Genomic DNA, 23,144 nt, shown 5'->3' with positions numbered 1-23,144 from the left:
GTATTCACTTCACTAAAAGCGCAACAGCGGGACTTTTGGGCCCATATGGTTGCAGTGGGTCTGCCTATATTGAAAACGGCTTGCTCTAAATAGGCTATCCTGGTCACAATCGTCTAAAACCAAACTTTTACGTTAGATATAAACGAACATTTAGTACAACATGTAGGCTATGACGGACAAAACGTGGATGCATGGTGTAGGCCTGCTAAGAAAAGGCATAGAGATATAGGCCATTAATGTGAGCCGCGCAGTCTACAAATAGCGTGTGGGGCAGAGTTTGCACACAAGCAACTTGAACCAGTCTTTTTTGTCTTCTTTTTCTCTCACATTGCTGGAAGGCGTCCTTTTCTTCTGGAACCCATGCGTCGTCAACGTCCCCAGCACGCAGCAGGCCGGCAATACCATCTGAAAGAGCGATGGGCGTTTCAGTGATTCTCCTCGCTGCAAGGTGCCATCCTCTCCAACCTTAGTCGACATGAAAAGAGAGCCATTTTATGATTCTGATGCTAGACCTCCAACCAACTATAGCAGCGGAAACGCTGTTTTCCATCCAAAAGAAACCAACTTTTATTTTTGGGGTCACTTTGGGCCGGCTATATATCGATACATCTTTATGAGTAGCCTACTATCTATAGGATATATAGACCTACCCAAACTGACTAAATGAAAGTGAAATTAAGCGACTATTCTTATATGCATAAGCTTCCAAAACCAACGTCTGGTCCACAATGAATCCCAAACGTCCATAGCGTTTAAGATAACATGGGGCCTATGAGACGAGAAAGCAGATAACGTGCATGTAAATAATTAGTAGCAGAAAATTGCTGTGCTGTTCAACAAGAACCTAATTTGCGCGCTGCTGTTTCGGTAGTTATGCGTAAAACTGGAGAACAATGAGATGAATGGCGCGTCATGGGATGCGCCCTAGGCGGTTGACAACCCCCCAGGTTTGTTTCCTCACTGGTTACTTAGGCCAATGTCGTAACATTGCCAATGTTGGAAAGGGACTGATATAGGCTATAGCTTCATTGACAATGTTAATACATAGCAGCTTGAGCTTTATCATGGATGTGGCACTACTGGGAACATGGGGTGCCCCTGGGAACCAAATGCCAAGGTTACCCGATGCCAATCGTTTCAGCAACAGGTGACAGCCATGTTTGCATCTTTACCTGCAGTCGAAATAAAGAAGAAAAAGCAACAATATAATATAAAATGGTCAAGTTATAGATATTAAAATAAACGTAATCCCCTGGCCAGTCCCAATGATGCTTTTTCGAACGAAGAAGCTGGTGAGGTCCGCCACCATTTGAATGCATGTTCTAAACCTGTATCAAGCACCTGGTGGCACAGCTCCCTGTGCAACTTCATACACGAATTTATTGATATGCTTTTGGACTTTGGTACAGGATGACACACCCCTGTTTAATAATAGGCTAAATTAATAAAAACAATGTGTGACCTATAACTTCCCCCACCAGCCAAGTGGCTAATTTATATTCCAGCTTACTAACTAGGCGTACTGCAGATTCGAAACCATTTTCATTACATATGTAAGATGTTAATGTGAGACAGTTTTGTTTGCTACAGCGGGAAAATAATCCTGCAGCAAATGTGGAAAATCAAGTTTGAAATGGCAAAGTGGAAATGACTAACTTCAGAAGACTTTTAAAATCTCAAATACACTACAAGTTTAAAATGTCCTGCATTGCAGCAACGTTCTCTTGCAACAGGGTGATCAAATTAAGATCCTACATCTGTATAAAACACACTTTTAACCATGTCAGTGACAAGGATGAATTAATCACTCCGTGTGAGCAACCATGGAGAGGTTAGAAGAATGACTTCAAGTTCAAAAAGGGGGAGGGGTTAGGGCACAGCATTTTTACGAAGTCAAAATAAATTTAGGGAATTTTGCAAAGCTTTTGTATTAACATTTGCATTGGTGTTATCTATTCGAGTCTATTCAGTAGCCCTATGAAGCCAGCTAAGGTCATGGCTGCTTCAGAGACTGTAGCTAAATATTTAGATGATGAGGAATGGCCTATTTGGCTTGCAAGATGAGTTTAGGTGAATAAATGCATTGTTACTATTGCATTTTATTCTGTATTGTACAAATTGGTTACAGAATGACTTATTACTTTCATAAAGAAATGTGTGTGTGAGTTTCCCATCCATTCACATTCCCAGTCCACTACCAAATAAGACAACAAAAGGCTTATTTAGTTCTTTCAGTTCTTTGATTTTATTGATACAATTTTTAAAAATCTGTACAATAGTAAAAACAGTATTTAGAAAATACAAATCTACACCGTGCAAATACTACACAAAGTATTTATCAGTTCAAATAAATCTCCATTCAACATGCTACCAAGGACGCCAAACATTGTGCATGGTAACTGCATGGCTGTGTTGACCATTTGAGAGACACTTGTTTCTGTAGCATGAGCTGAGACTGTTATTTAGTTTAATCTTATTGGTGGATACGATGACTTGACTGGTCCCTGCGGAGAGTTTAGTAGGTTTGGATTCGGACACGCACACCGTAGCGCTGTAAGGTTCGAGCGCCCTGATGCACCGGGCGAGGGGCACTGTGGTCGGTGCCTTGCTCACTTCGTGCCCAACTATCGAAGGAAGACGTCTTTGCATCGGGCAGCACACCACAGTTTCGGGCAGCACATGTTTTGCGACCGTGTCGCTGTCCGCGGTGCTGGAGTTCTGAGCCTGTCCTCCGGCGCAGTGCAGGCTGCTTGAAAGGTGCGTCAGCATGGTCAAACGACTGCTGCTCCCACTCGAGTTGTCTTGCAAGTACTGGTTCACGCCTGCTAGGCAGCTCCTGAAGCCAGCTTGGTATTCAGCATACTCGGAGTTCATGGAAAATCCTGTAGAAAATGAGAGGAACATTTTGAGTAAATATGGCACCATGAGTGAAACCCAGCCTGACAAAAATGTCACTTGACAGTAGATCGAATAATTGCTGGTAGAAGCTAATAGTGATAGGCCAGCCTATCGAGGCAAGGCCTAGAACGAGATACAAATAGTTGTGATGGATAACGCACCACTCTGGATCTTCTGAAGATTTCTCAGATGCTTTACAGTTAGTTCCAAGATGTCCGCTTTCTCGAGTTTGCGTTTTCGAATCTGAAAAGGAGCATACATTTAGCCACTAAGCTCTAAAGCACGATTGGTTTGTATCAATTGACCTAATAGATTCGAAGTATTACTTACATTGCTGGTGTAATAATTCTCCAGCAGAGATTTTAACTGGTCCAAACATTTATTTATGCGCGCTCGTCTTTTCTTCTCCATCAATGGTTTGGATACCTTACAAAAAAAAGAGAATTAATGCATTAACAAACAATTCATCAGTTACTTTAAAATATTCGTTTTTGAAATTAATTTGTTTGAAAGCTATTATTACTTGCCAATAAAGCATGCATGTAGGTAACATAGGTTACACACCTTTTTCCCGTTTATGATTTTGGTCTTGATTACACAATCGGATGTCGACACCATTCTGAAGGTAGTTTCTGGTTTGCTAACAGATGTTGTTGACCTACTGCCTGAACTGTTCCTGGCGCACGAGTGAAGGAATTCTGCCTCCGGAGCCGATTTATAACGTCCCCCACTTAACATCTCAATGCAACAAATGCCCTGTGGGTCGCGCGCGCCGAGATGAGCGCTGCTTTGACAGCCACAAACAACCAATCAGCCAAGAGCTCTCAACGAATAATCTATTGAACGCGTATCATCTCCAAAGGCAGCATATCTTGGACCTCTAACAGCGTAAATATCTAACATCTAAATTTTTATATATTATTACAACGTTATGCTATTTATGGAAAGAAGCACAGTCATTGCGAAAATTACATTGTCTCCAACACGTTTAATGAATTGATGAAATAAAGGTATATTATAGCCTACCATATCTGGAACATAGATTAATTAAATAAAAACATTTTAGGGAAAGTAGGTTTCAATGCTTGACTTATTATTTTAGCTATTTTCATAGCCTTCAATTAGTGTGTGGTGAGCTAATGTCAATGTTCTGTCAACTAAATTATAAAAAATGACTACATGTTCATTGAAATCTGAGGCAATTTCCAAAGGCTAAATGTAAACCTATACCGACACGCCTATAGACATATCAGTAGGCTTCAACATTCAACGTGTGAGGTGAGATTTTACAGAAAAGCGTAGAAAATCACCCCATAATGTGATGATGTTAATTGTGTTTTGCTCGGTTTGGGGACTCATACCAGGTCTTGCTATTGATTCTTTTATATCGGAGTTTCACGCCAATGAGGTTAAAGGCAGTACCGTGGAAATTCTCTCCATGTCTCCACAACATTTCGATTTTCTGGTGATACAAGAATCTGAGACACCTGTTGCAAAAACCTATGGTCAGACACTAAATCGTCTTGCGACCATAAAGCATATCTAGGCCTATCTCAGCGATATCCACCTTTACATTATACAGAAGTGAATATGTGAATATGTGTTCCCTATGTTTTTGTTTTATTCAGAAATAACGCATTGCCACTTTTGTCTCCGCAGGCACCGAGGAGAATCGGTGGGCCGCCCCCTGTCTTGAGGCCCTTGCCTCCAGATTCTTCACACAGCGCACTCAAAAGGCACAACCCTTGGGAAAGTCATGCCAGCTGAACCGCCTGAACTAGCCCACCTGCACTGCTTTGCGCATCACAGACATTGACAATATACGGAGACCTGGAGAATCAGGGACTGTTCCTTGAAGTACAGCCAACCCTGAAGAAATATACATTATAGCCACAACATTAGACACTTTCTATCTTCAGCTTTTTTGTTCTTCTAAAAATCTAAAAGTTTAAAATTCTTGTGACGTTAAATATGGTGGCAGCGGAAGTATCGTGCAAGTAGGCCATATATTACGTAGCCTATAATTGTGGTGTAAATGATTGATAACAGCCGAAGTGAAAAATCGAATGTGAAACGGGACCATGCCATTTGTTGGACACGCGACATGCTCAATGGAGATTCTATAGACTACTTTCAAAGTTGCTTAAGTCCTCTCAAGTTTGATTCCAGACACAATGGATGTGTTCAGATGACAATAAGCGCGCGGGAACAAATGGCGGGGAAAGAGAGAGGGTTTGGGCATTAACATCTCAGTGTATTCAGTTCAGGGACAAGGCGCCCCTGAAAAGAAGGCAGTATATATGCCTACTGAGAGGCCATGGATCTTTTCTTCTGTCCGTTTTGTGTCCACAAAAAGTGGGCCGTATCAAAGATTCCTCTCACTTTCAAACACAAAACCACATTGTCCCGTAAGTCTTTGAAAGGGAGTTGTTAAAGAGAGTTGAGAAAGGCAGTGGATTAAAGATAGGCCTTGCTAGGCTTGTGTCAGGGAATATTTCCTGGAGAGTTTTTTCAGGAAAAGTATGTTTTATTAGAACAGTAGCCTAATAGCCTAATAAGGCCTACGCATAGGCCTATATACATTCCACAGTGGTATAATTTTCATGAATTTACTCAAAAAAAGTTAAGTAATCTTAATTGTAGTGTTTAAAATACATGCAATGTAGCCCGCAGTTGGCCTGTATAATAGCTTGCATAATGAATAGGCTACACATGGACAATGCACAAATATTAATGAGCCTCGCAGATTAATTTGTATGTTTAATTACTCCAATCGGACATGCAATAAGCCCGAAAATAACGGATGGAAAACAATAACCTATAAGCCTATGTTGTATTAGTCATTGAACTCAAATGATTAATCCTTGAATCAAGGTGATGACATATCATGGTCAAAATAAAAAAATATATAGCCTATATTTATAAAGCTATGCCTATGTCTACAAATTGTACCTTAAAGGCTATATACAGTGCATTCGGAAAGTATTCAGACCCCTTGACTTTTCCCTCATTTTGTTACGTTACAGCCTTATTCCAAAATTGATTACATTTTTGTTTCCCTCAAGCTACACACAATGCCCCATAATGACAAAGTGAAAACAGGTTTTAAGAAATTGTAACAAATGTCTAAATATATTAAAACAGAAATACTTATTTACATAAGTATTGAGAACCTTTGCTATGAAACTCGAAATTGAGCTCAGGTGCATCCTGTTTACATGGATCATCCTTGAGATGTTTCTACAACTTGAATGGAGTCGACCTGTGGTAAATTCAATTGATTGGACATGATTTGGAAAGGCACACACATGTCTATCTACAGTGCCTTGTGAAAGTATTCGGCCCCCTTGAACTTTGCGACCTTTTGCCACATTTCAGGCTTCAAACATAAAGATATAAAACTGTATTTTTTTGTGAAGAATCAACAACAAGTGGGACACAATCATGAAGTGGAACAACATTTATTGGATATTTCAAACTTTTTTAACAAATCAAAAACTGAAAAATTGGGCGTGCAAAATTATTCAGCCCCTTTACTTTCAGTGCAGCAAACTCTCACCAGAAGTTCAGTGAGGACCTCTGAATGATCCAATGTTGACCTAAATGACTAATGATGATAAATACAATCCACCTGTGTGTAATCAAGTCTCTGTATAAATGCACCTGCACTGTGATAGTCTCAGAGGTCCGTTAAAAGCGCAGAGAGCATCATGAAGAACAAGGAAGACACCAGGCAGGTCCGAGATACTGTTGTGAAGAAGTTTAAAGCCGGATTTGGATACAAAAAGATTTCCCAAGCTTTAAACATCCCAAGAAGCACTGTGCATGCAATAATATTGAAATGGAAGGAGTATCAGACCACTGCAAATCTACCAAGACCTGGCCGTCCCTCTAAACTTTCAGCTCATACAAGGAGAAGACTGATCAGAGATGCAGCCAAGAGGCCCATGATCACTCTGGATGAACTGCAGAGATCTACAGCTGAGATGGGAGACTCTGTCCATAGGACAACAATCAGTCGTATATTGCACAAATCTCGCCTTTATGGAAGAGTGGCAAGAAGAAAGCCATTTCTTAAAGATATCCATCAAAAGTGTCGTTTAAAGTTTGCCACAAGCCACCTGGGAGACACACCAAACATGTGGAAGAAGGTGCTCTGGTCAGATGAAACAAAAATTGAACTTTTTGGCAACAATGAAAAACGTTATGTTTGGCGTAAAAGCAACACAGCTCATCACCCTGAACACAACATCCCCACTGTCAAACATGGTGGTGGCAGCATCATGGTTTGGGCCTGCTTTTCTTCAGCAGGGACAGTGAAGATGGTTAAAATTGACAGTGAAGATGGATGGAGCCAAATACAGGACCATTCTGGAAGAAAACCTGATGGAGTCTGCAAAAGATCTGAGACTGGGACGGAGATTTGTCTTCCAACAAGACAATGATCCAAAACATAAAGCAAAATCTACAATGGAATGGTTCAAAAATAAACATATCCAGGTGTTAGAATGGCCAAGTCAAAGTCCAGACCTGAATCCAATCGAGAATCTGTGGAAAGAACTGAAAACTGCTGTTCACAAATGCTCTCCATCCAACCTCACTGAGCTCGAGCTGTTTTGCAAGGAGGAATGGGAAAAAATGTCAGTCTCTCGATGTGCAAAACTGATAGAGACATACCCCAAGCGACTTACAGCTGTAATCGCAGCAAAAGGTGGCGCTACAAAGTATTAACATAAGGGGGCTGAATAATTTTGCACGCCCAATTTTTCAGTTTTTGATTTGTTAAAAAAGTTTGAAATATCCAATAAATGTTGTTCCACTTCATGATTGTGTCCCACTTGTTGTTGATTCTTCACAAAAAAATAGTTTTATATCTTTATGTTTGAAACCTGAAATGTGGCAAAAGGTTGCAAAGTCCAAGGGGGCCGAATACTTTCGCAAGGCACTGTATATAAGGTCCCACAGTTGACAGTACGTGTCAGAGCAGAAACCAAGCCATGAGGTCGAAGGAATTGTCCGTAGAGCTCCGAGACAGGACTGCGTTGAGGCACAGATCTGGGAAGGATGCCCAAACATTTCTGCAGCATTGAAGGTCCTCAAGAACACAGTGGACTCCATCATTCTCAAATGGAATAAGTTTGGAATCACCACGACTCTTCCTAGAGCTGGCCACCTGACCAAACTGAGGAATTGGGGAGAAGGGCCTTGGTAAGCGAGGTGACCAAGAACCCGATGGACAGTGCTCCAGAGTTTCTCTGTGGAGATGGGAGAACCTTCCAGAAGGACAACCATCTCTGCAGCAGTCCACTAATCAGGACTTTATGGTAGAGTTGCCAAACAGAAGCCACTCCTCAGTAAAAGGCTCATGAGAGCCCACTTGAAGTTTGCCAAAAGGCACTGAAATGACTCTAAGACCATGGAAAACAAAGATTCCCTGGTCTGATGAACCCAAGATTGAACTCTTTGGCATGAATGCCAAGCGTCACATCTGGAGGAAACCTGGCACCATCCCTACGGTGAAGCAAGGTGGTGGCAGCATCATGTTGTGGGGATGTTTTTCAGAAGAAGGGACTGGGATACTAGTCAGGATGAAGGGAAAGATGAACAGAGAAAAGTACAGAGAGATCCTGCTCCAGAGCTCTCAGGACCTCAGACTGGGGCAAATGTTTACCTTCCAACAGGACAACGACCCTAAGCACACAGTCAAGACAACGCAGGAGTGGCTTCTGGACAAGTCTCTGAATGTCCTTGAGTGGCCCAGCCAGAGCCCGGATTTGAACCCGATTGAACATCTTTGGAGAGACCTGAAAATAGCTGTGCAGCGATAGATCTTGAGAGAATCTGCAGAGAAGAATGGGAGAAACTCCACAAATACAGGTGTGCCAAACTTGTAGCGTCATATGAGGCTCTAATCACTGCTAAAGGTGTTTCAATAAAGTACTGAATAAAGGGTCTGAATACTTATGTAAATGTGGTATTTCAATATTTATACTTTTTATACATTTGCAAAAATGTCTAAAAACCTGTTTTTGCTTTGTCATAATAGGGTACTGTGTGTAGATTGGTGAGAAGAAAACAACTGTTTAATCCATTTCAGAATGAGGCTGTAACGTAACAAAATGTGGAAAAAGTCAAGGGGTCTGAATACTTTCCGGATGTACTGCATGCTGTTCAAATTGCGTAAAATGTGCCGAAAAATTGGTGCAGCAATTTCGATGCTATGTTTTCAAGTGATAATGCAACGTTTAATCAGTATGAAATCTGACCGCTCTGCTTTGGTGTATGAAGGCTGGTTCTCTTCCTTTGTTCTGATCTCTGCATTATGTCGTCGCTTTCACGCTCTGAGTTAACATGCACCGTGTAAAACCTGATTTCAGCATGGCAACTTGGCAACATGGCAAACTTTGTTCTTTTTTGTTGTTGTTGCAAGCGCACACTGGAATGATTTCACGTTAATTACGCGGTGTGTTATATCAGTTATCACTGGTTATAGGCGAGTTCAGAATATGGAGGCTACTCAGAACGTTGAATACAGATATTTATATAATTAATATAATGTTAAACGAATTGAATGAGTTACAATTCACAAAAGTTCGAGATTTTTTTTCCTGCATGGGCTTTAAAAATGTCTTTAACTGGGTTATACCGTCACTCCCTTTCTTGCAGCTCTCAAAAGAATTGGTTACCTCTCCATGATAATAGCTCAACGAGCGACTTGTGTCCAAAATGGGCATGATAATGACGTACCATTAAATAACACGTTAAGTGTATGTTTATAAAAGGACCTCAGACTTTTTCCCTCCACTTTCACTTTTCTCCCTCGAGTAACTCATTAACCACGACAGTCTATTGTCATGTATGCCTGCCAGGGGGACCTGACAAAGAGTGCTGTAATAATTGGAGTATTCGAGAACTTGTTAACAACAATTAGTGAAGCAATTATACAATTACCTGCAATAAACTGTTTTTCTCCAGAGGAAAACTCGCCCCCATTTGCAAGAGAATGGCTATACATTACACAACAAAGTTCAGGTAAATCGAATGGAGATGACTTTTGGCAAAGTAGACATGTATAGCGTGAATTGCCACATGCATATTCCAGCATTGTATTAGGCTCAGCCATCGGATCATATACATGTTGGCTTTTAAAATGCTTCACAATGCATCTAATAACCTACACTCTTAAAAGAAAAGTTATATATAGAACCAAAAAGGGTTATATCGCTTGCTTCATATTGGCACCCCTAAAAGTTCAATATAGAACCCTAATTAACTCCCATTTAACAAAAATGAACATATGGGTTCTATTTAGAATATTTAGGGCTGCCATATATGAAGCAAGCTATATAACAATTTTATAACCCTTTTTTCTGAGTGTAGCCTACAATAAATTGCCAAAATTAAGTTGCCAAACATAAAGCTTTTGGGCAAGAAAAAAACGATAGACTTATTTAAAGATGTGAAGGCAATTTCACACATAGAAACTGCAACGGGTCTCTGAGAGCGAAGCAAATCGAGGAACCGCCTCTCAACTATTCAGGGATCTGACGCAAACTGGAGGATGCAAAACCTTTATTATGGGCCTACACTTGGGGAGTTCGAAACGAAATCACACAGGTGCTGACGCTGGTGAACTGTTTATATCGAATCATCTACATCCTTCGAAATTGCGGAAGGGGGATAAATAAAAGCCACGCGACGGGCCTGTTGGCGAAGCTCTGATCAAACATCAAATATCATGAATTTCTATAGACTGATCTCCAGGTTATTTAAGGGTCTTTACTTTGGTTAAGGCGCACAATAGGTTGTGTTTGGCTATTTGCACCGGGGTTACCGTCTGAATAGAACAGAGGTCCACATTAACATCGCTTAGGGTTTTCTCAAGGGCCGAAATGAACTAGTGGAAAGTAACTTTATAACTCGCAGAGGACGAACCCTTTGTCAAGCGCTCCACTGAAAGACACAAGCGCCTAACAAAAGAGAGACGTCATTGTTAAACACTATGGCTCATGGGTATTGATGCGCCTTGAATTGCTAAACATCTGCCATTTACTTTGCAACCACTTCAACCGATTTGAATACGAATAAAGTGTCTGTGCTTCTTAGTAGTCTGCACTATCTTTGCCCGTGCGTAAAACAACAGAGTTGCCAAGCGTATGAGCGGATTAGAAATCGAAACTTTTGAGCTTGGCCTAAACATATGGCTCCCCTATGGCATCGAAAAAGAGCTAACTGCTAAAAAAATGTTTTATTGGAAACTGACAAGTCAAATAATAAGAATCCTTGATATCAGGCCTGGTTGTCAAAACGTTCTTCGTTTCTTATTTATCTGCTCACAAAAAGAGACACTAAACGTTACTTGCGCTATTAGTTAAGCCTGCATGAGACTATTCAATGAATATGAATCTAGTTTCTTTTTAAACCTGAAATTATAACTTTCTTTCTGTAAAAACAAAATTGTGCGTCATTACGCAGTTGGTCCATCAATAGGCATGCGCTTAATGACCAAACTAGAGAGATAGAGAGAGCGAGAAAGTATCACTAGCGACAAACAACTGTATATATGGATATTAGGCCTAGTCAATCTTAAATTCTAATAATTTTGTAGCCTACTCACTTTGTTAATAATCAAACCAAATTGCGCTTCAATGTATTACCGACGGAGTTTATGAAAGAGTTCTCGACTCAATCAAAAAGGCATAGGCTATATTCTGTAGTCTACTGCTATATACCCATTTGTTTTATTTTAATGACTAGTCATATGAGAAACAAGGAGTTGTGGCATACGATGTGGCATGTAAAAAGCACAAGAAACAGACAACTCTGACAACGCATTTGTCTACTTGCGCACGACAGTTATTCCAAACACAATAGACCAACTGTATAGTTATAATTTCTTACTGAAATCGAGTCCAAATACTGTAAGTCTATATAAGCATTTAAGAAATAGCCCGGCTACACAGCTGGTGGGTGAATCAAAGAAAGACGTTCTTGTGACCCGTTTTCTGCAGCAGGTTTTCCCAGGGTTCGTCCTTTATATGGCAAAAGTGGAAAATCGGAGTGTACAACTGAAAAGCCAGGGGGCGTTCCTCCAATTTTCCTCGCTCCATATTTTGCAGGGCAGAGAAATATGCATTCTCTCCCTCACTATCAGCAAGTAACATGGTTGCTGATGCCGTTAGTAGACAGCCAAATAAACCATTGGACAGGCTATACCAGATCTAAATGCATGACATTTTTACATGCAATATTTTGTAATATTAGCTAAATGTTTCCAATAGCCATTAGCCAATTAATTGAGATAATAGTTATATTTTGTATTATCATCAACTTTTTCAATAGAGAAAAGTCCTGCTTTTTTAACAAACGTGTATATGCTAAAATGGATATGCTCGCTGTTTGAAATATCCAAATAATATAACTTAATCGACGTGTGTGGCGTGTATCGTGCATCTACCCTAAAATTGGTATGAAATCGTCAATTTGTTGGTGTCAGCGTTCAGCTGGCCAGGCGCGCCATATGCCATGCTTAGTGGCACTATTTACCGATTCGTTCCTACTTTCACGGTCCATCCTCCTCTTCTTCTTGCCAGAGAATTGAATGACAACAACAAAATAGCAATTTACCCTCTGAAATGGTCCCATACCCCCCAAGGTACGAGTCCTTTCCGTTTCCATCAGGGGCATTATCCTTACTTTTTTTTTTTACAGCACAAAAATGTAAGAGCTAAATATGTGAGAATGTGTGTGTGTGTGTGTGTGCAAAAGTCTGTCAAAGGTTACAATTCAGATTAAAATAACAAATATAGGCTAAAGCTTAATTCGTCTGTGAGACTTTAATTCGGCTGTAGAACATATCGTCCTCTTTCTACGTTTCTGAATATTGCAAAAGTAGGTACAAAACTGTTGTAGCATCCTTGGTAGAATATACACTATATATACCAAAGTATGTGGATGCACCTTCAAATGAGTGGATTCGGGCTATTTCAGCAACACCACGTTGCTGACAGGTGTGTAAAATCGAGCACATAGCCATGCAATCTCCATAGACAAACATTGGCAGTAGAACGGCCTTACTGAATAGCTCAGTGACTTTCAACGTGGCACCATCATGGGATGCCTCCTTTCCAACATGTCAGTTTGTCAATTCTCTGCCCTGCTAGAGCTAGCCCAGTCAACTGTAAGTGTTATTATTGTGAAGTGGAAACATCTAGGAGCAACAATGGCTCTGCCGCAAAGTGATAGGCCACACAAGCTCATAGAACAGGACCGATGAGTGCTGACGTGCTTAGCACTACTGAGTTCCAAACTGCCTCTGGAAGCAACGTCAGCACAATAACTGTTAGTTGGGGAGCTTCATGAAATGGGTTTCCATCGCCAAGCAGTCGCACACAAGCTTAAGATCACCATACGCAGTGCCAAGTGTCAGCTGGAGTGATTTAAAGTTCGCCACACATTCTCTGCAGTGATGAATCAAGCTTCACCATCTGGCAGTAGGGCGGACAAATCTGGGTTTGGAGGATGCCAGAAGAACGCTACCTGCTCGAATGCATAGTGCCAACTGTAAAGTTTGGTGGAGGAGGAATAATGGTCTGGGGCTGTTTTTCATGGTTCGGACAAGGCCCCTTAGTTCCAGTGAAGAGAAATCTTAATGCTACAGCATACAATGACATTCCAGTCGATTCTGTACTTCCAAGTTTGTGGCAACAGTTTGGGGAAGGCCCTTTCCTGTTTCAGAATGACAATGCCCACGTGCACAAAGCGAGGTCCACACAGAAATAGTTTGTTGAGATCAGTGTGGAAGAACTTGACTGGCTTGCACAAAGCCCTGACCTCAACAAACACCTTTGGGATGAATTGGAACACCGACTGTTAGCCAGGCCTAATCTCCCGACATCAGTGCCCAACCTCACTAATGCTTGTGGCTGAATGTAAGTAAGTCTCCGCAGCAGTGTTCCAACATTTAGTGGAAAGCCTTCCCAGAAGAGTGGAGGCTATTATAGCAGCAAAGGGGGGGGACCAACTCCATATTAATGCCTATGATTTTGGAAGGAGATGTTGGACAAGCAGGTGTCCACATACTTTTGGTAATGTAGTGTAATTGACCAATTTCAATAATGTGCAAATAAACACAAAATTAAATACTGAGTTTTATAAAAAAAATATTAAACTATTATTTTACCAGGTAAGTTGACTGAGAACACATTCTCATTTACAGAAACGACCTGGGGAATAGTTACAGGGGACAGGAGGGGGGATGAATGAGTCAATTGTAATTTTAACTTAGTGCGTTAATATAAATTAGTGATCTAAAACAATAATTCTAGAAGTTTAGCCACAAATAAGACTTTGTTTCACAAATCTAATGTTCATAAAAATGTAATAAAACATAATGGAAAAATACACATTTTACCCATGAAAGGAGCTAGGGTCAGAAGACTGCTGCCAGATGTCTTTGGGAGTGACTGGAGGATACAGAAAAGCACAGGCCCACCCATTTTATTTAGTGTCAAGGTCTACTGGCACCACCCTCTGGTAAAATAATGTATAAACTTTACACATCAAAAGTGTGATTGGCTGCGTTAAAACAGGAAGCCAAATTCGGATATTTTTCCAGGATAAAATAGGATAAAAAGCACACAAGGAGAACATAAGGAGTACATTTACTTCAAACTTTTTCAGCATAATGACAAATTGCTTTGATATGCCTAAGACTCATGACATCTGTGCAACGAACCTCGTCCTCCTCTTCTGAGGAGGAGGAGAAGCGAGAAGGATCGGAGGACCAAAACGCAGCGTGGTAAGTGTCCATATTGATTCATTCAAAAAACACAACTGAACACTGGAACAAAATAATAAACGTGAAGAAACGAAACAGTCCCGTGTGGCGACTGACACGGAAGACAAACACCCACAACCCAAAACTGAAACCCAGGCTACCTAAGTATGATTCTCAATCAGGGACAACAATTGACAGCTGCCTCTAATTGAGAACCATACTAGGCCGAACTCAAAAACCAACATAGAAAAACCAACATAGACTGCCCACCCCAACTCACGCCCTGACCATACTAAAACAAAGACAAAAACAAAGCAACTAAGGTCAGAACGTGACAATCTGTTCTAAATTTATGCAATATGTGAGCCTACTTAATCCAAATACTTACATAAAAGGTATTATAGATATAAATCATACCAGCATAAATACAGTGCCTTCAGAAATGATTCATGCCCTTTGACTTATTCCACATTTTGTTTTGTTACAGCATGAATTCTAAATGGATTAATTTCCCCCATCTACACACAATACCACATAATGACAAAGTGAAAACATGTTTATAGAAGTTTTTGCTAATGTAATCAAAATTAAATACAAAAATATCTAATTTACATAAAGAGGTCACAGCCCTGAGTCAATGCATGGTAGAATCACCTATGGTAGCGATTACAGCTGTGAGCCTTTCTGGGTAAGTCTCTAAGAGCTTTGCACACCTGGATTGTACAATATTTGTACATTATTCTTTTAAAATTCTTCAAGCTCTGTCAAGTTGGTTGTTGATTCTAGCTAGACAGCCCTTTTCAAGACTTGCCATACATTTTCAAGCCTATTTAAGTTGAAACTGTAACTAGGCCATTCAGAAACATTCAACGTCATCTTGGTAAGCAACTCCGGTATATATTTGGCCTTGTATTTTAGGTTATTCCTGCTCAAAGGAGAATTTGTCTCCCAGTGTCTGTTGGAAAGCAGACCATGTTTCCCTCTAGGATTTCGCCTGTGCTTAGCTTTCTTCTGTTTCTTTTCATACTAAAATAACTCCCTAGTTATTGCCGATGACAACCATACCCATAACATGATGCAGCCACCAACATGCTTGAAAATATGAAGAGTGGTACTCAGTGATGTGTTGTGTTGGATTTGCTCCAAACATAACACTTTGTATTCAGGACATAAAGTTAATTTCTTTGCCACATTTTTTGCAGTTTTACTTTAGTGCCTTGTTGCAAACAGGATGCATGTTTTGTGTACAGGCTTCTTTCTTTCACTTTGTCAATTAGGTTAGCATTGTGGAGAAACTACAATGTTGTTGATCCATCCTCAGTTTACTCCTATCACAGCCATTAAACCCTGTAACTGTTTTATAGTCACCACTGGATTCACAGTGAAATCCCTGAGCAGTTTCCTTCCTCTCCGGCAACTGAGTTAGGAAGGACGCCTGTATCTTTGTAGTGACTGGATGTATTGATACTACAGGAGGTTTGTGGCACCTTAATAGGTGGAATGTTATCAAATACATCAATCACATGGTTTCCATGTGTTAAATGCCATTCCATTTACTCTGTTCCAGCTATTATTATGAGCCGTCCTCCCCTCAGCAGCCTCCATGATGTATATACCATCCAAAGTGTACAGAGATGAAGTCGTCATGCAAAAATCATGTTAAATTCCATGCAACTTATTACGTGACTTGTTAAACAACTTTTTACTCCTGAAATTATTTAGACTTGTCATAACAAAGGGCTTGAATACTAATTGATTCAAGACATTTCATCGTTTAATTAAAAAAATTAATTAGTAAATATTTTTACAAACATAATTCCAATTTTACATTATGGGTTATTGTGTGTAGGCCAGCGACCCAAAATCTCAATTTAATCCATTATAGATTCAGTCTGTAAGACAACAAAATGTTGAAAAAGTCAAGGGGTAAGATGAATCAATACTGGTAAACAATTCTATCAAGAAAATAATTTCCTTGATTCAGTAAAACAGTTGAAATGAACTATTTTCAACTACTTACTACTGATGTTTTGAGTATAACGTTGGATGATCCCTTGGAAATGCTGTTGTGTATTTTTCTGCGGCTGAAAGATAATGATGTAGCACTTCGGGAGAAAGTAGCAGAAGAGGATGCTGTATGAACTGGAAAGCACTGACATTGCATTGAATAACTGTAAATATTTACCATGGTATAATATGCTTGCTGTACAGAAAGTGATCCATGTAAGTATAAGGAAAAGCAGGTACAAGGTGATTGCTTTGGACTCATTGTAGTTTTTGGGCAGGTCTTTCCCCATGTATGAGAAAATAAAGCAAAGACTTGCCAAGACTATAGTCAATAACAAGAACATGATCACTGTTCTTGTCATGGCACACTTTAGTATTATTTGATCTCTGTATGATGTCATGTCACTGACTGGTGTGGGAGGGCTGGCAGTGAACACTGTTGTAAGCAACAACAGCTGAAGAACAAAGACTATGGCTATGAGCCACCACTGTCCATTGTGCTTCACCCACCAGCTGTGAATCTTAGGGAACTTGGTGGCCATTTTGAAAATGCACACTATTTGAAAGGAGCGCACAGCGAAACAGCCTAAACAGACAGTATAGAACAACAAAAATAGAAAATACCTCAACGCACAATTGGTCACTGTTGGTTTCCCAAAGAAAAAGAACACACTGATACTGCTTACACTCAAGCAGCCCAGAAGAAGGAAACACATTGGCCCACCGGCAGACTTAACAACCGGCTTGTCATAGTTCAGTGCAAAAAGAATGACAATGGCTAGTGTTAGCGCTAACAGGACGCCTGTGGAAAACATGAGTGTGATGGCAATAGGGTCTGTGAAAAGTATATACTCCACTGAACGCTGTGTGCAAAAGGTGCTTCCTGGTTTGGACCACTCTGTCTTCCTACAGTCGATGCAGCTGTATGGGTCGTCTGTTTGGCAAGAAGACGATAGTCAATGATGAGTCAGGCACCATGCATGCATTATATCATCTCCAGTGGAAGAGCTCATGAGGACAGAATTAGTAGGTCTATGGTAACATTTGGACCAGGTGTGAAGTGTGTTTTCTTAGTAGGAAGCAAAACACCAAAAACAAGCTGAAACAAAAATCTACATAAATAATGTCACATTCCTTTTCTTCTTACTTTAACCCCCACGAGTGTCAATGGACACCATAATCCAATAGGATTTCTCTCTTTATCCCTGGACCTCTTACCTGTGTAGTTGACATAAGTCATACCAGGGCAGACGTTACACTGGAAACAACATTGATGGAGTCCATCTATCTTCTTTGCAAATCCTTCTGAACATTCAGGGGAACAGCGTGCGACGGGCACCTTCAGAAAGACCAAAGGTTGCGATTAAATGGACTTGGTCATACATGTCAAATAGAAAAATATGATTCATTAAAACCAGAAAAAATGACTTACTTGGTCAGCATACCAGTGAATTTGAGTGTTGTTGATAGAGAAGGGAACGTCAAGTGTTGGATCAGTTTCATAAGAGCCAACTTTCTCGGCCTGGCCACTCTGGTTCCAGAAAACAATAGCATAAGAAGTAGATGTCGGGTCTCCATTGCTGTCAAACTCAATATGCCGGTTCAATATTGTGAAATTTGACCTCTTTAATTCTCGGAGAAGCTGAAATCAGACAAGAATGTAGTGTTGCAAGAGCATTTGTGGTGTGTAAACACTATAACAATGTTATAGGGATTATTCACTATTGATTCACACTTTCAAAGGTTCACACCTTTGCGTGGACATTTAAAGGTAGACTTAGCAATGACAACATCAGACACGTTGGGGTACGAATTTCGATTACTGACGTCAACAAAATCTGGCGCAATTGGCTTTTCCAAATGTGGAAATATGGGCATGCCCGAAGTGAGGCCACAAATTAGAGCACACAGGTAATGGCTGTCCTGGCAGGTTCAAATGTTGCTTCTATTGATGCTGTTGTCTGTAAGCGGGAAGTTGCCCTACTGTGTTTGATGATGTCATATTGCTAAATCTACCTTTAAAGACACACTCCAGCCTCCCCATCACCTCATTTATCACAAGTGTAGCCTAGATGCATCCTTTCAATTTCAGCCACTCCCCATGTATAAAATCGAGCACACAGCCATGCAATCACCATAGACAAACATTGGCAGTAGAATGGCCCGTACTGAAGAGCTCAGTGACTTACAACGTGGCACCATCACAAGATGCCTCCTTTCCAACAAGTCAGTTCGTAACACTTTCAGCCCTGATAGACCTGCCCCAGTCAACTGTAACGTGCTATTATTGTGATGCAGAAACGTCTAGGAGCAACAACAGCTCAGCCGCGAAGTGGTAGGCCACACAAGCTCACAGAACGGGACCACCGAGTGCTGAAGCGCATAGCTCGTCTGTCCTCGGTTGCAACACTTACTACCGAATCCCAAACTGCCTCTGGAAGCAGTGTCAGCATAAGAACTGTCCTTCGGGAGCTTCATGAAATGGGTTTTGATGGACGAGCAGCCGCACACAAGCCTAAGATCACCATACGCAATGCCAAGCATCGGCTGGAGTGGTTTGAAGCTCACCGTCACTGGACTCTGGAGCAGCGGAATGTGTTCTCTGGAGTAATGAATCACACTTCAAAATCTGTCAATCCAACTGACAAATCTGGGTTTGGTGGATGCCAGGAGAACGCTATCTGCCCTAATGTATCGTGCCAAATGCAAAGTTTGGTGGAGGAGGAATAATGGTCTGGGTCTGTTTTTCATGGTTCAGGCTAGGCCCTTTAGAACCAGTGAAAGAAAATCTTAACTCTACAGCAAACAATGACATTCTAGACAATTTGTACTTCCAACGTTGTGGCAACAGTTTGGGGAAGGCCTTTTCCTGTTTCAGCATAATTCCCCTGTGCAAAAAGCGAGGTCCATACAGAAATGGTTTGTAACGAGATCGTGTGGAGGGACTTGACTGGCCTGCACAGAGCCCTGACCTCATCAAACACCTTTGGGATGAATTGGAGCGCCGACTGCGAGCCAGGCATAATCACCCAACACCAGTGTCCAACATCACTAATGCCCTTGTGGCTGAATGTAACGAAGTGCCCGCAGCAATGTTCCAACATCTAGTGGAAAGCCTTCCCAGAAGACTGGAGGCTGTTATAGCAGCAAAGAGGGGACCAACTCCATATTAATGCCAATGATTTTGGAATGTTCAACGAGCAGGTGTCCACATACCTTTGGCCATGTAGTGTATATGCAAAGTTTCAAATGCTTACCATAAATGGATACACAGTTACATTGTCACTGCATCCCTTAATGTCACATAGTAACAAATTATGTAACGCGTGGGCCATAGCATAAATGGCAGAGTAAGTTGCGAAAGAATATGATGGGTTTTCACCGATGATCTCTTCTGGGCTCACATCACTACAGAGGTCACAAGCTTGATTGCATGTTTGTCTGGATGGTGTTTGTTCACAGGTTGAAGGCCTATTATTCCTTTGTGTTTGGGACAAATAGACAAAATCCTTAAACCCAGGTAATGGCATCACTGTCTCTGTTATTCCAATGATGGTGCCAATCGCCTTGATTCCACTCAATCTGGGGAGGTTCTTGTTCAAGGACCAACTGTCGCCTGCAATCCACACTTTGTTGTGTATGTTGTGCTTGATTGCTGATTTAATTAACGCAACAGCGCTGCTCTGCCCGGCAAAAACTATAATGACCTCTATGCTAAGACCCTCTAACTGTTGAAGTATTTCATAGTGATCAGACATTTCGTTGAGCTCTTTTGCATAAGCCAAGCAGATCTTTGTGTCTTTCAGCTTGCTTTTGAACAGCTGGAGGCCATTTTGGCTGTTCTCATCGCCGCTGCTGACAAATGCAACCCAGTTCCAATTAAAGTGCTGTATAATCAGAATGATCAGATGTATTAAGTCTTTGTTACTAGCTGTGGTTCGCAGGAATGAGGGATATTTCCACTTGTCGCTTAAAACAGAACTGGAGGACCCATAATTTACCTGTGAAGAAAAAGATGTCCATTTTAGACATACATAGACAAGAATAACCCAAATAGGGTGGTGACCTACCCAACCCTCCTCGTAGAGAGCTACTAGGAGTGCAGAATTTTATTCCAGCCATGCTCTTAACACGCCTGATTCAGTTAATCAAGCTCCTGATGTTAGAGAAGGGCTGGAATAAATACCTGCACACCCAGTAGCTCTCTGGGTGTACCCCAGCCTTAATACACTTTTTTTTTAAAGTGATCAAAATGACCTAAAGTAAGTATGTATTACCATGGGAATTAGATTCATCGCAAACATGGGAGCAACAGTCATAGACTCCATGCTTCTAAATGGACCGGCCACAGCTATGACTTTGGACAGATACTCGTTGACGCACCTCAGAACTTGAATTGATCCATTTCTGGAGATCATATTTAAGATGGCCTGAAAGTTGAATTTGTCTGAGCAGTGGTCGAATATCTCATAGCCGAGCGATACATTGGGCAGGATGAGGCTGGAGTTATTGATCTCTTGTACAGCGAACCTCATCACCTGAAACATCCGATAACTTGACAAGGTAAACGACTGTCTGTGGAAAGAGGAACAGTGTGTACACACAGCAAATTAGTAGATTTTTCCTGGTGTGACTACTGGCACATTTAATTACTTCACATACTGCGGTTTGTTTCACCTAATTTGTCAACTTTGTTAAAGGGGAAGTTTAGTATTTTACAACTTAAAGGAAAGATTCACCCATTTTTAATGTTATATATTGTTTTGTGCATGTCTGAGTGATGTTCTATCAATTCCCAGCGTCATTGCATGTTTTCATGTGTATCTGAGCTATTGTTTTTCAAGAAGGTATAAATACAGCCGGTATGACAAGTTTGGCATCACAACAGCCATTACAAACTTTAGCCAACAGTTAAAAACAGTGGGAGTGATTGGGGCATGAGGCACATAGGGCAAGAATATAATCAACTCAAGTATTTGGTTTAAAATTACTTTAAAATGTGATTTGGCCCTTCTTTTATCATGTGCCACATGCCCCAGTCACTTGCCACTTGCCCCAGTCACTTGCCACATGCCCCAGTCACTTGCCCCAGTCACTTGCCACATACCCCAGTCATTGATTTTTAGCTGGCAGTAGTTAAAGTTAGCTGACGTTTGTGGTGGCTGTTTAAAGAAAACCATACCACGGATTACAGTTTATCCTGACCAATAGACGACTTTCAAGGTGTTTAACCATCTAACATGAAGTTGTAAAAAAACTCAACATTCCCTTTAAATTGTCAATCTGCGATTGGTGCATCCAAAGTTTTACTTTTAAATTAATTATATATACACATTCCTTCTTATATTCTTATAAATGACTTCATGGGCTTAGCTCAACAATCGTATAGTGATGGGTTGTGCACGAACGAACTGATCTTTTTGAATGGCTCTTTTGGGTGAACGTCGGGAACTGAATCATATCTGTAAAAAAGACGTTAATTTGTTTCCCTGATTTGCATTCTACTACCGCTTTCTGATCTCCAGATAACGATTATCTGTAGATAAGCTATAAAAACATTCTCTGAAGATTGTAATTCCTCACTGCAGGAACAATAAATAGTGAGGGAGAGACATTTTCTGGTCCACCACACATTTTTGCAGTGCGTTCATTTTTTTATCTTTTTTTTTGTTGCAGGCCACAATAATTTGTTCAGGTAAAAGAAAACTCATTAAAACACAGATTACATTTAAAGAAAGTAACCCACCCAACCCTGCAGGCAGGTTTGTAGGCTTTATATAAGAGATTAGCCATTTTTACATTGTTTTGGGTACATTTTTAAGCGCTAATGAGCGAAGAGCTGTTTGGGAGCCAAATTAATGTCTCTCTTAGCTGAACGAATCCAAATGTGCCGGTTTACTGAAAATAATTGGAATCCTCATCACTATGTCGTACCCCATCAGAACCCAACATACACATTTGTTTTTACCCCAAAGTTAGTAAACTGCACTCGCAGTGGCTCTCCAGGACCAGAGATACGATTTCCCTGATGATTGAAAGGTATGTTGAATGGTGTGCTACAGCACTCACCGAGAGCAATCCACAATCACCGGTCGGTTGTAAACAACTGAGCTGTTGCGATGATGAATGTCGAAAAGGCCTCCCAGTATGTATTCTCCATCTAGTTTAAACTCAGAGGCCGAGCAAGAATATGATTCAGGTAAGCCATGCTGAAAAGACCCCAGCATTACCAGCAAGGCCAGGAGATGTTTCATCGTTGCCTTCAGATGTAGTCAGTCTGAGAAGACAAGTGGGGCTGTGTCTACACCAAATGCTCAGGTACTGGTGAAGATGGCTCCCCCACTTTGCATAGGGATGCTTTACATGCAATGATTTATATGCACCATTACATCAGGCAGGAGTTCCTCACAGTCAGACTGGAAGCAAATGTGCAGCACTGAACAGGAAATCCATGACATGA

The 23,144-nt window shown here is 40.9% G+C and overlaps 2 protein-coding genes across 2 annotated transcripts; both read right to left on the bottom strand.

The window, feature by feature from the left end:
- Positions 1 to 2,230: 2,230 nt before the first annotated feature.
- Positions 2,231 to 3,615, bottom strand: her3 (hairy-related 3). The gene is made up of 4 exons (XM_035739678.1): positions 3,463 to 3,615; positions 3,229 to 3,324; positions 3,060 to 3,141; positions 2,231 to 2,882 (listed from the first exon to the last, which is right to left on the bottom strand). The coding sequence occupies exons 1-4, from the start codon at positions 3,514 to 3,516 to the stop codon at positions 2,368 to 2,370; spliced, it is 747 nt and encodes a 248-aa protein (XP_035595571.1). The 5' UTR covers positions 3,517 to 3,615; the 3' UTR covers positions 2,231 to 2,367.
- A 12,901-nt stretch (positions 3,616 to 16,516) lies between these two features.
- LOC118360422 (taste receptor type 1 member 1) lies at positions 16,517 to 22,920 on the bottom strand. Its single transcript, XM_035739676.2, has 6 exons — positions 22,754 to 22,920; positions 20,962 to 21,259; positions 19,942 to 20,685; positions 18,117 to 18,326; positions 17,903 to 18,023; positions 16,517 to 17,618 (listed from the first exon to the last, which is right to left on the bottom strand). The coding sequence occupies exons 1-6, from the start codon at positions 22,909 to 22,911 to the stop codon at positions 16,690 to 16,692; spliced, it is 2,460 nt and encodes an 819-aa protein (XP_035595569.1). The 5' UTR covers positions 22,912 to 22,920; the 3' UTR covers positions 16,517 to 16,689.
- Between the last annotated feature and the right edge of the window lie 224 nt (positions 22,921 to 23,144).

This window comes from Oncorhynchus keta, chromosome 28, assembly GCF_023373465.1.
Source record: "Oncorhynchus keta strain PuntledgeMale-10-30-2019 chromosome 28, Oket_V2, whole genome shotgun sequence".
Classification (NCBI taxonomy): domain Eukaryota; kingdom Metazoa; phylum Chordata; class Actinopteri; order Salmoniformes; family Salmonidae; genus Oncorhynchus; species Oncorhynchus keta.
The sequence above is the reverse complement of the archived record's forward strand: the minus strand, read 5'-3'. Positions and strand labels throughout refer to the sequence as shown.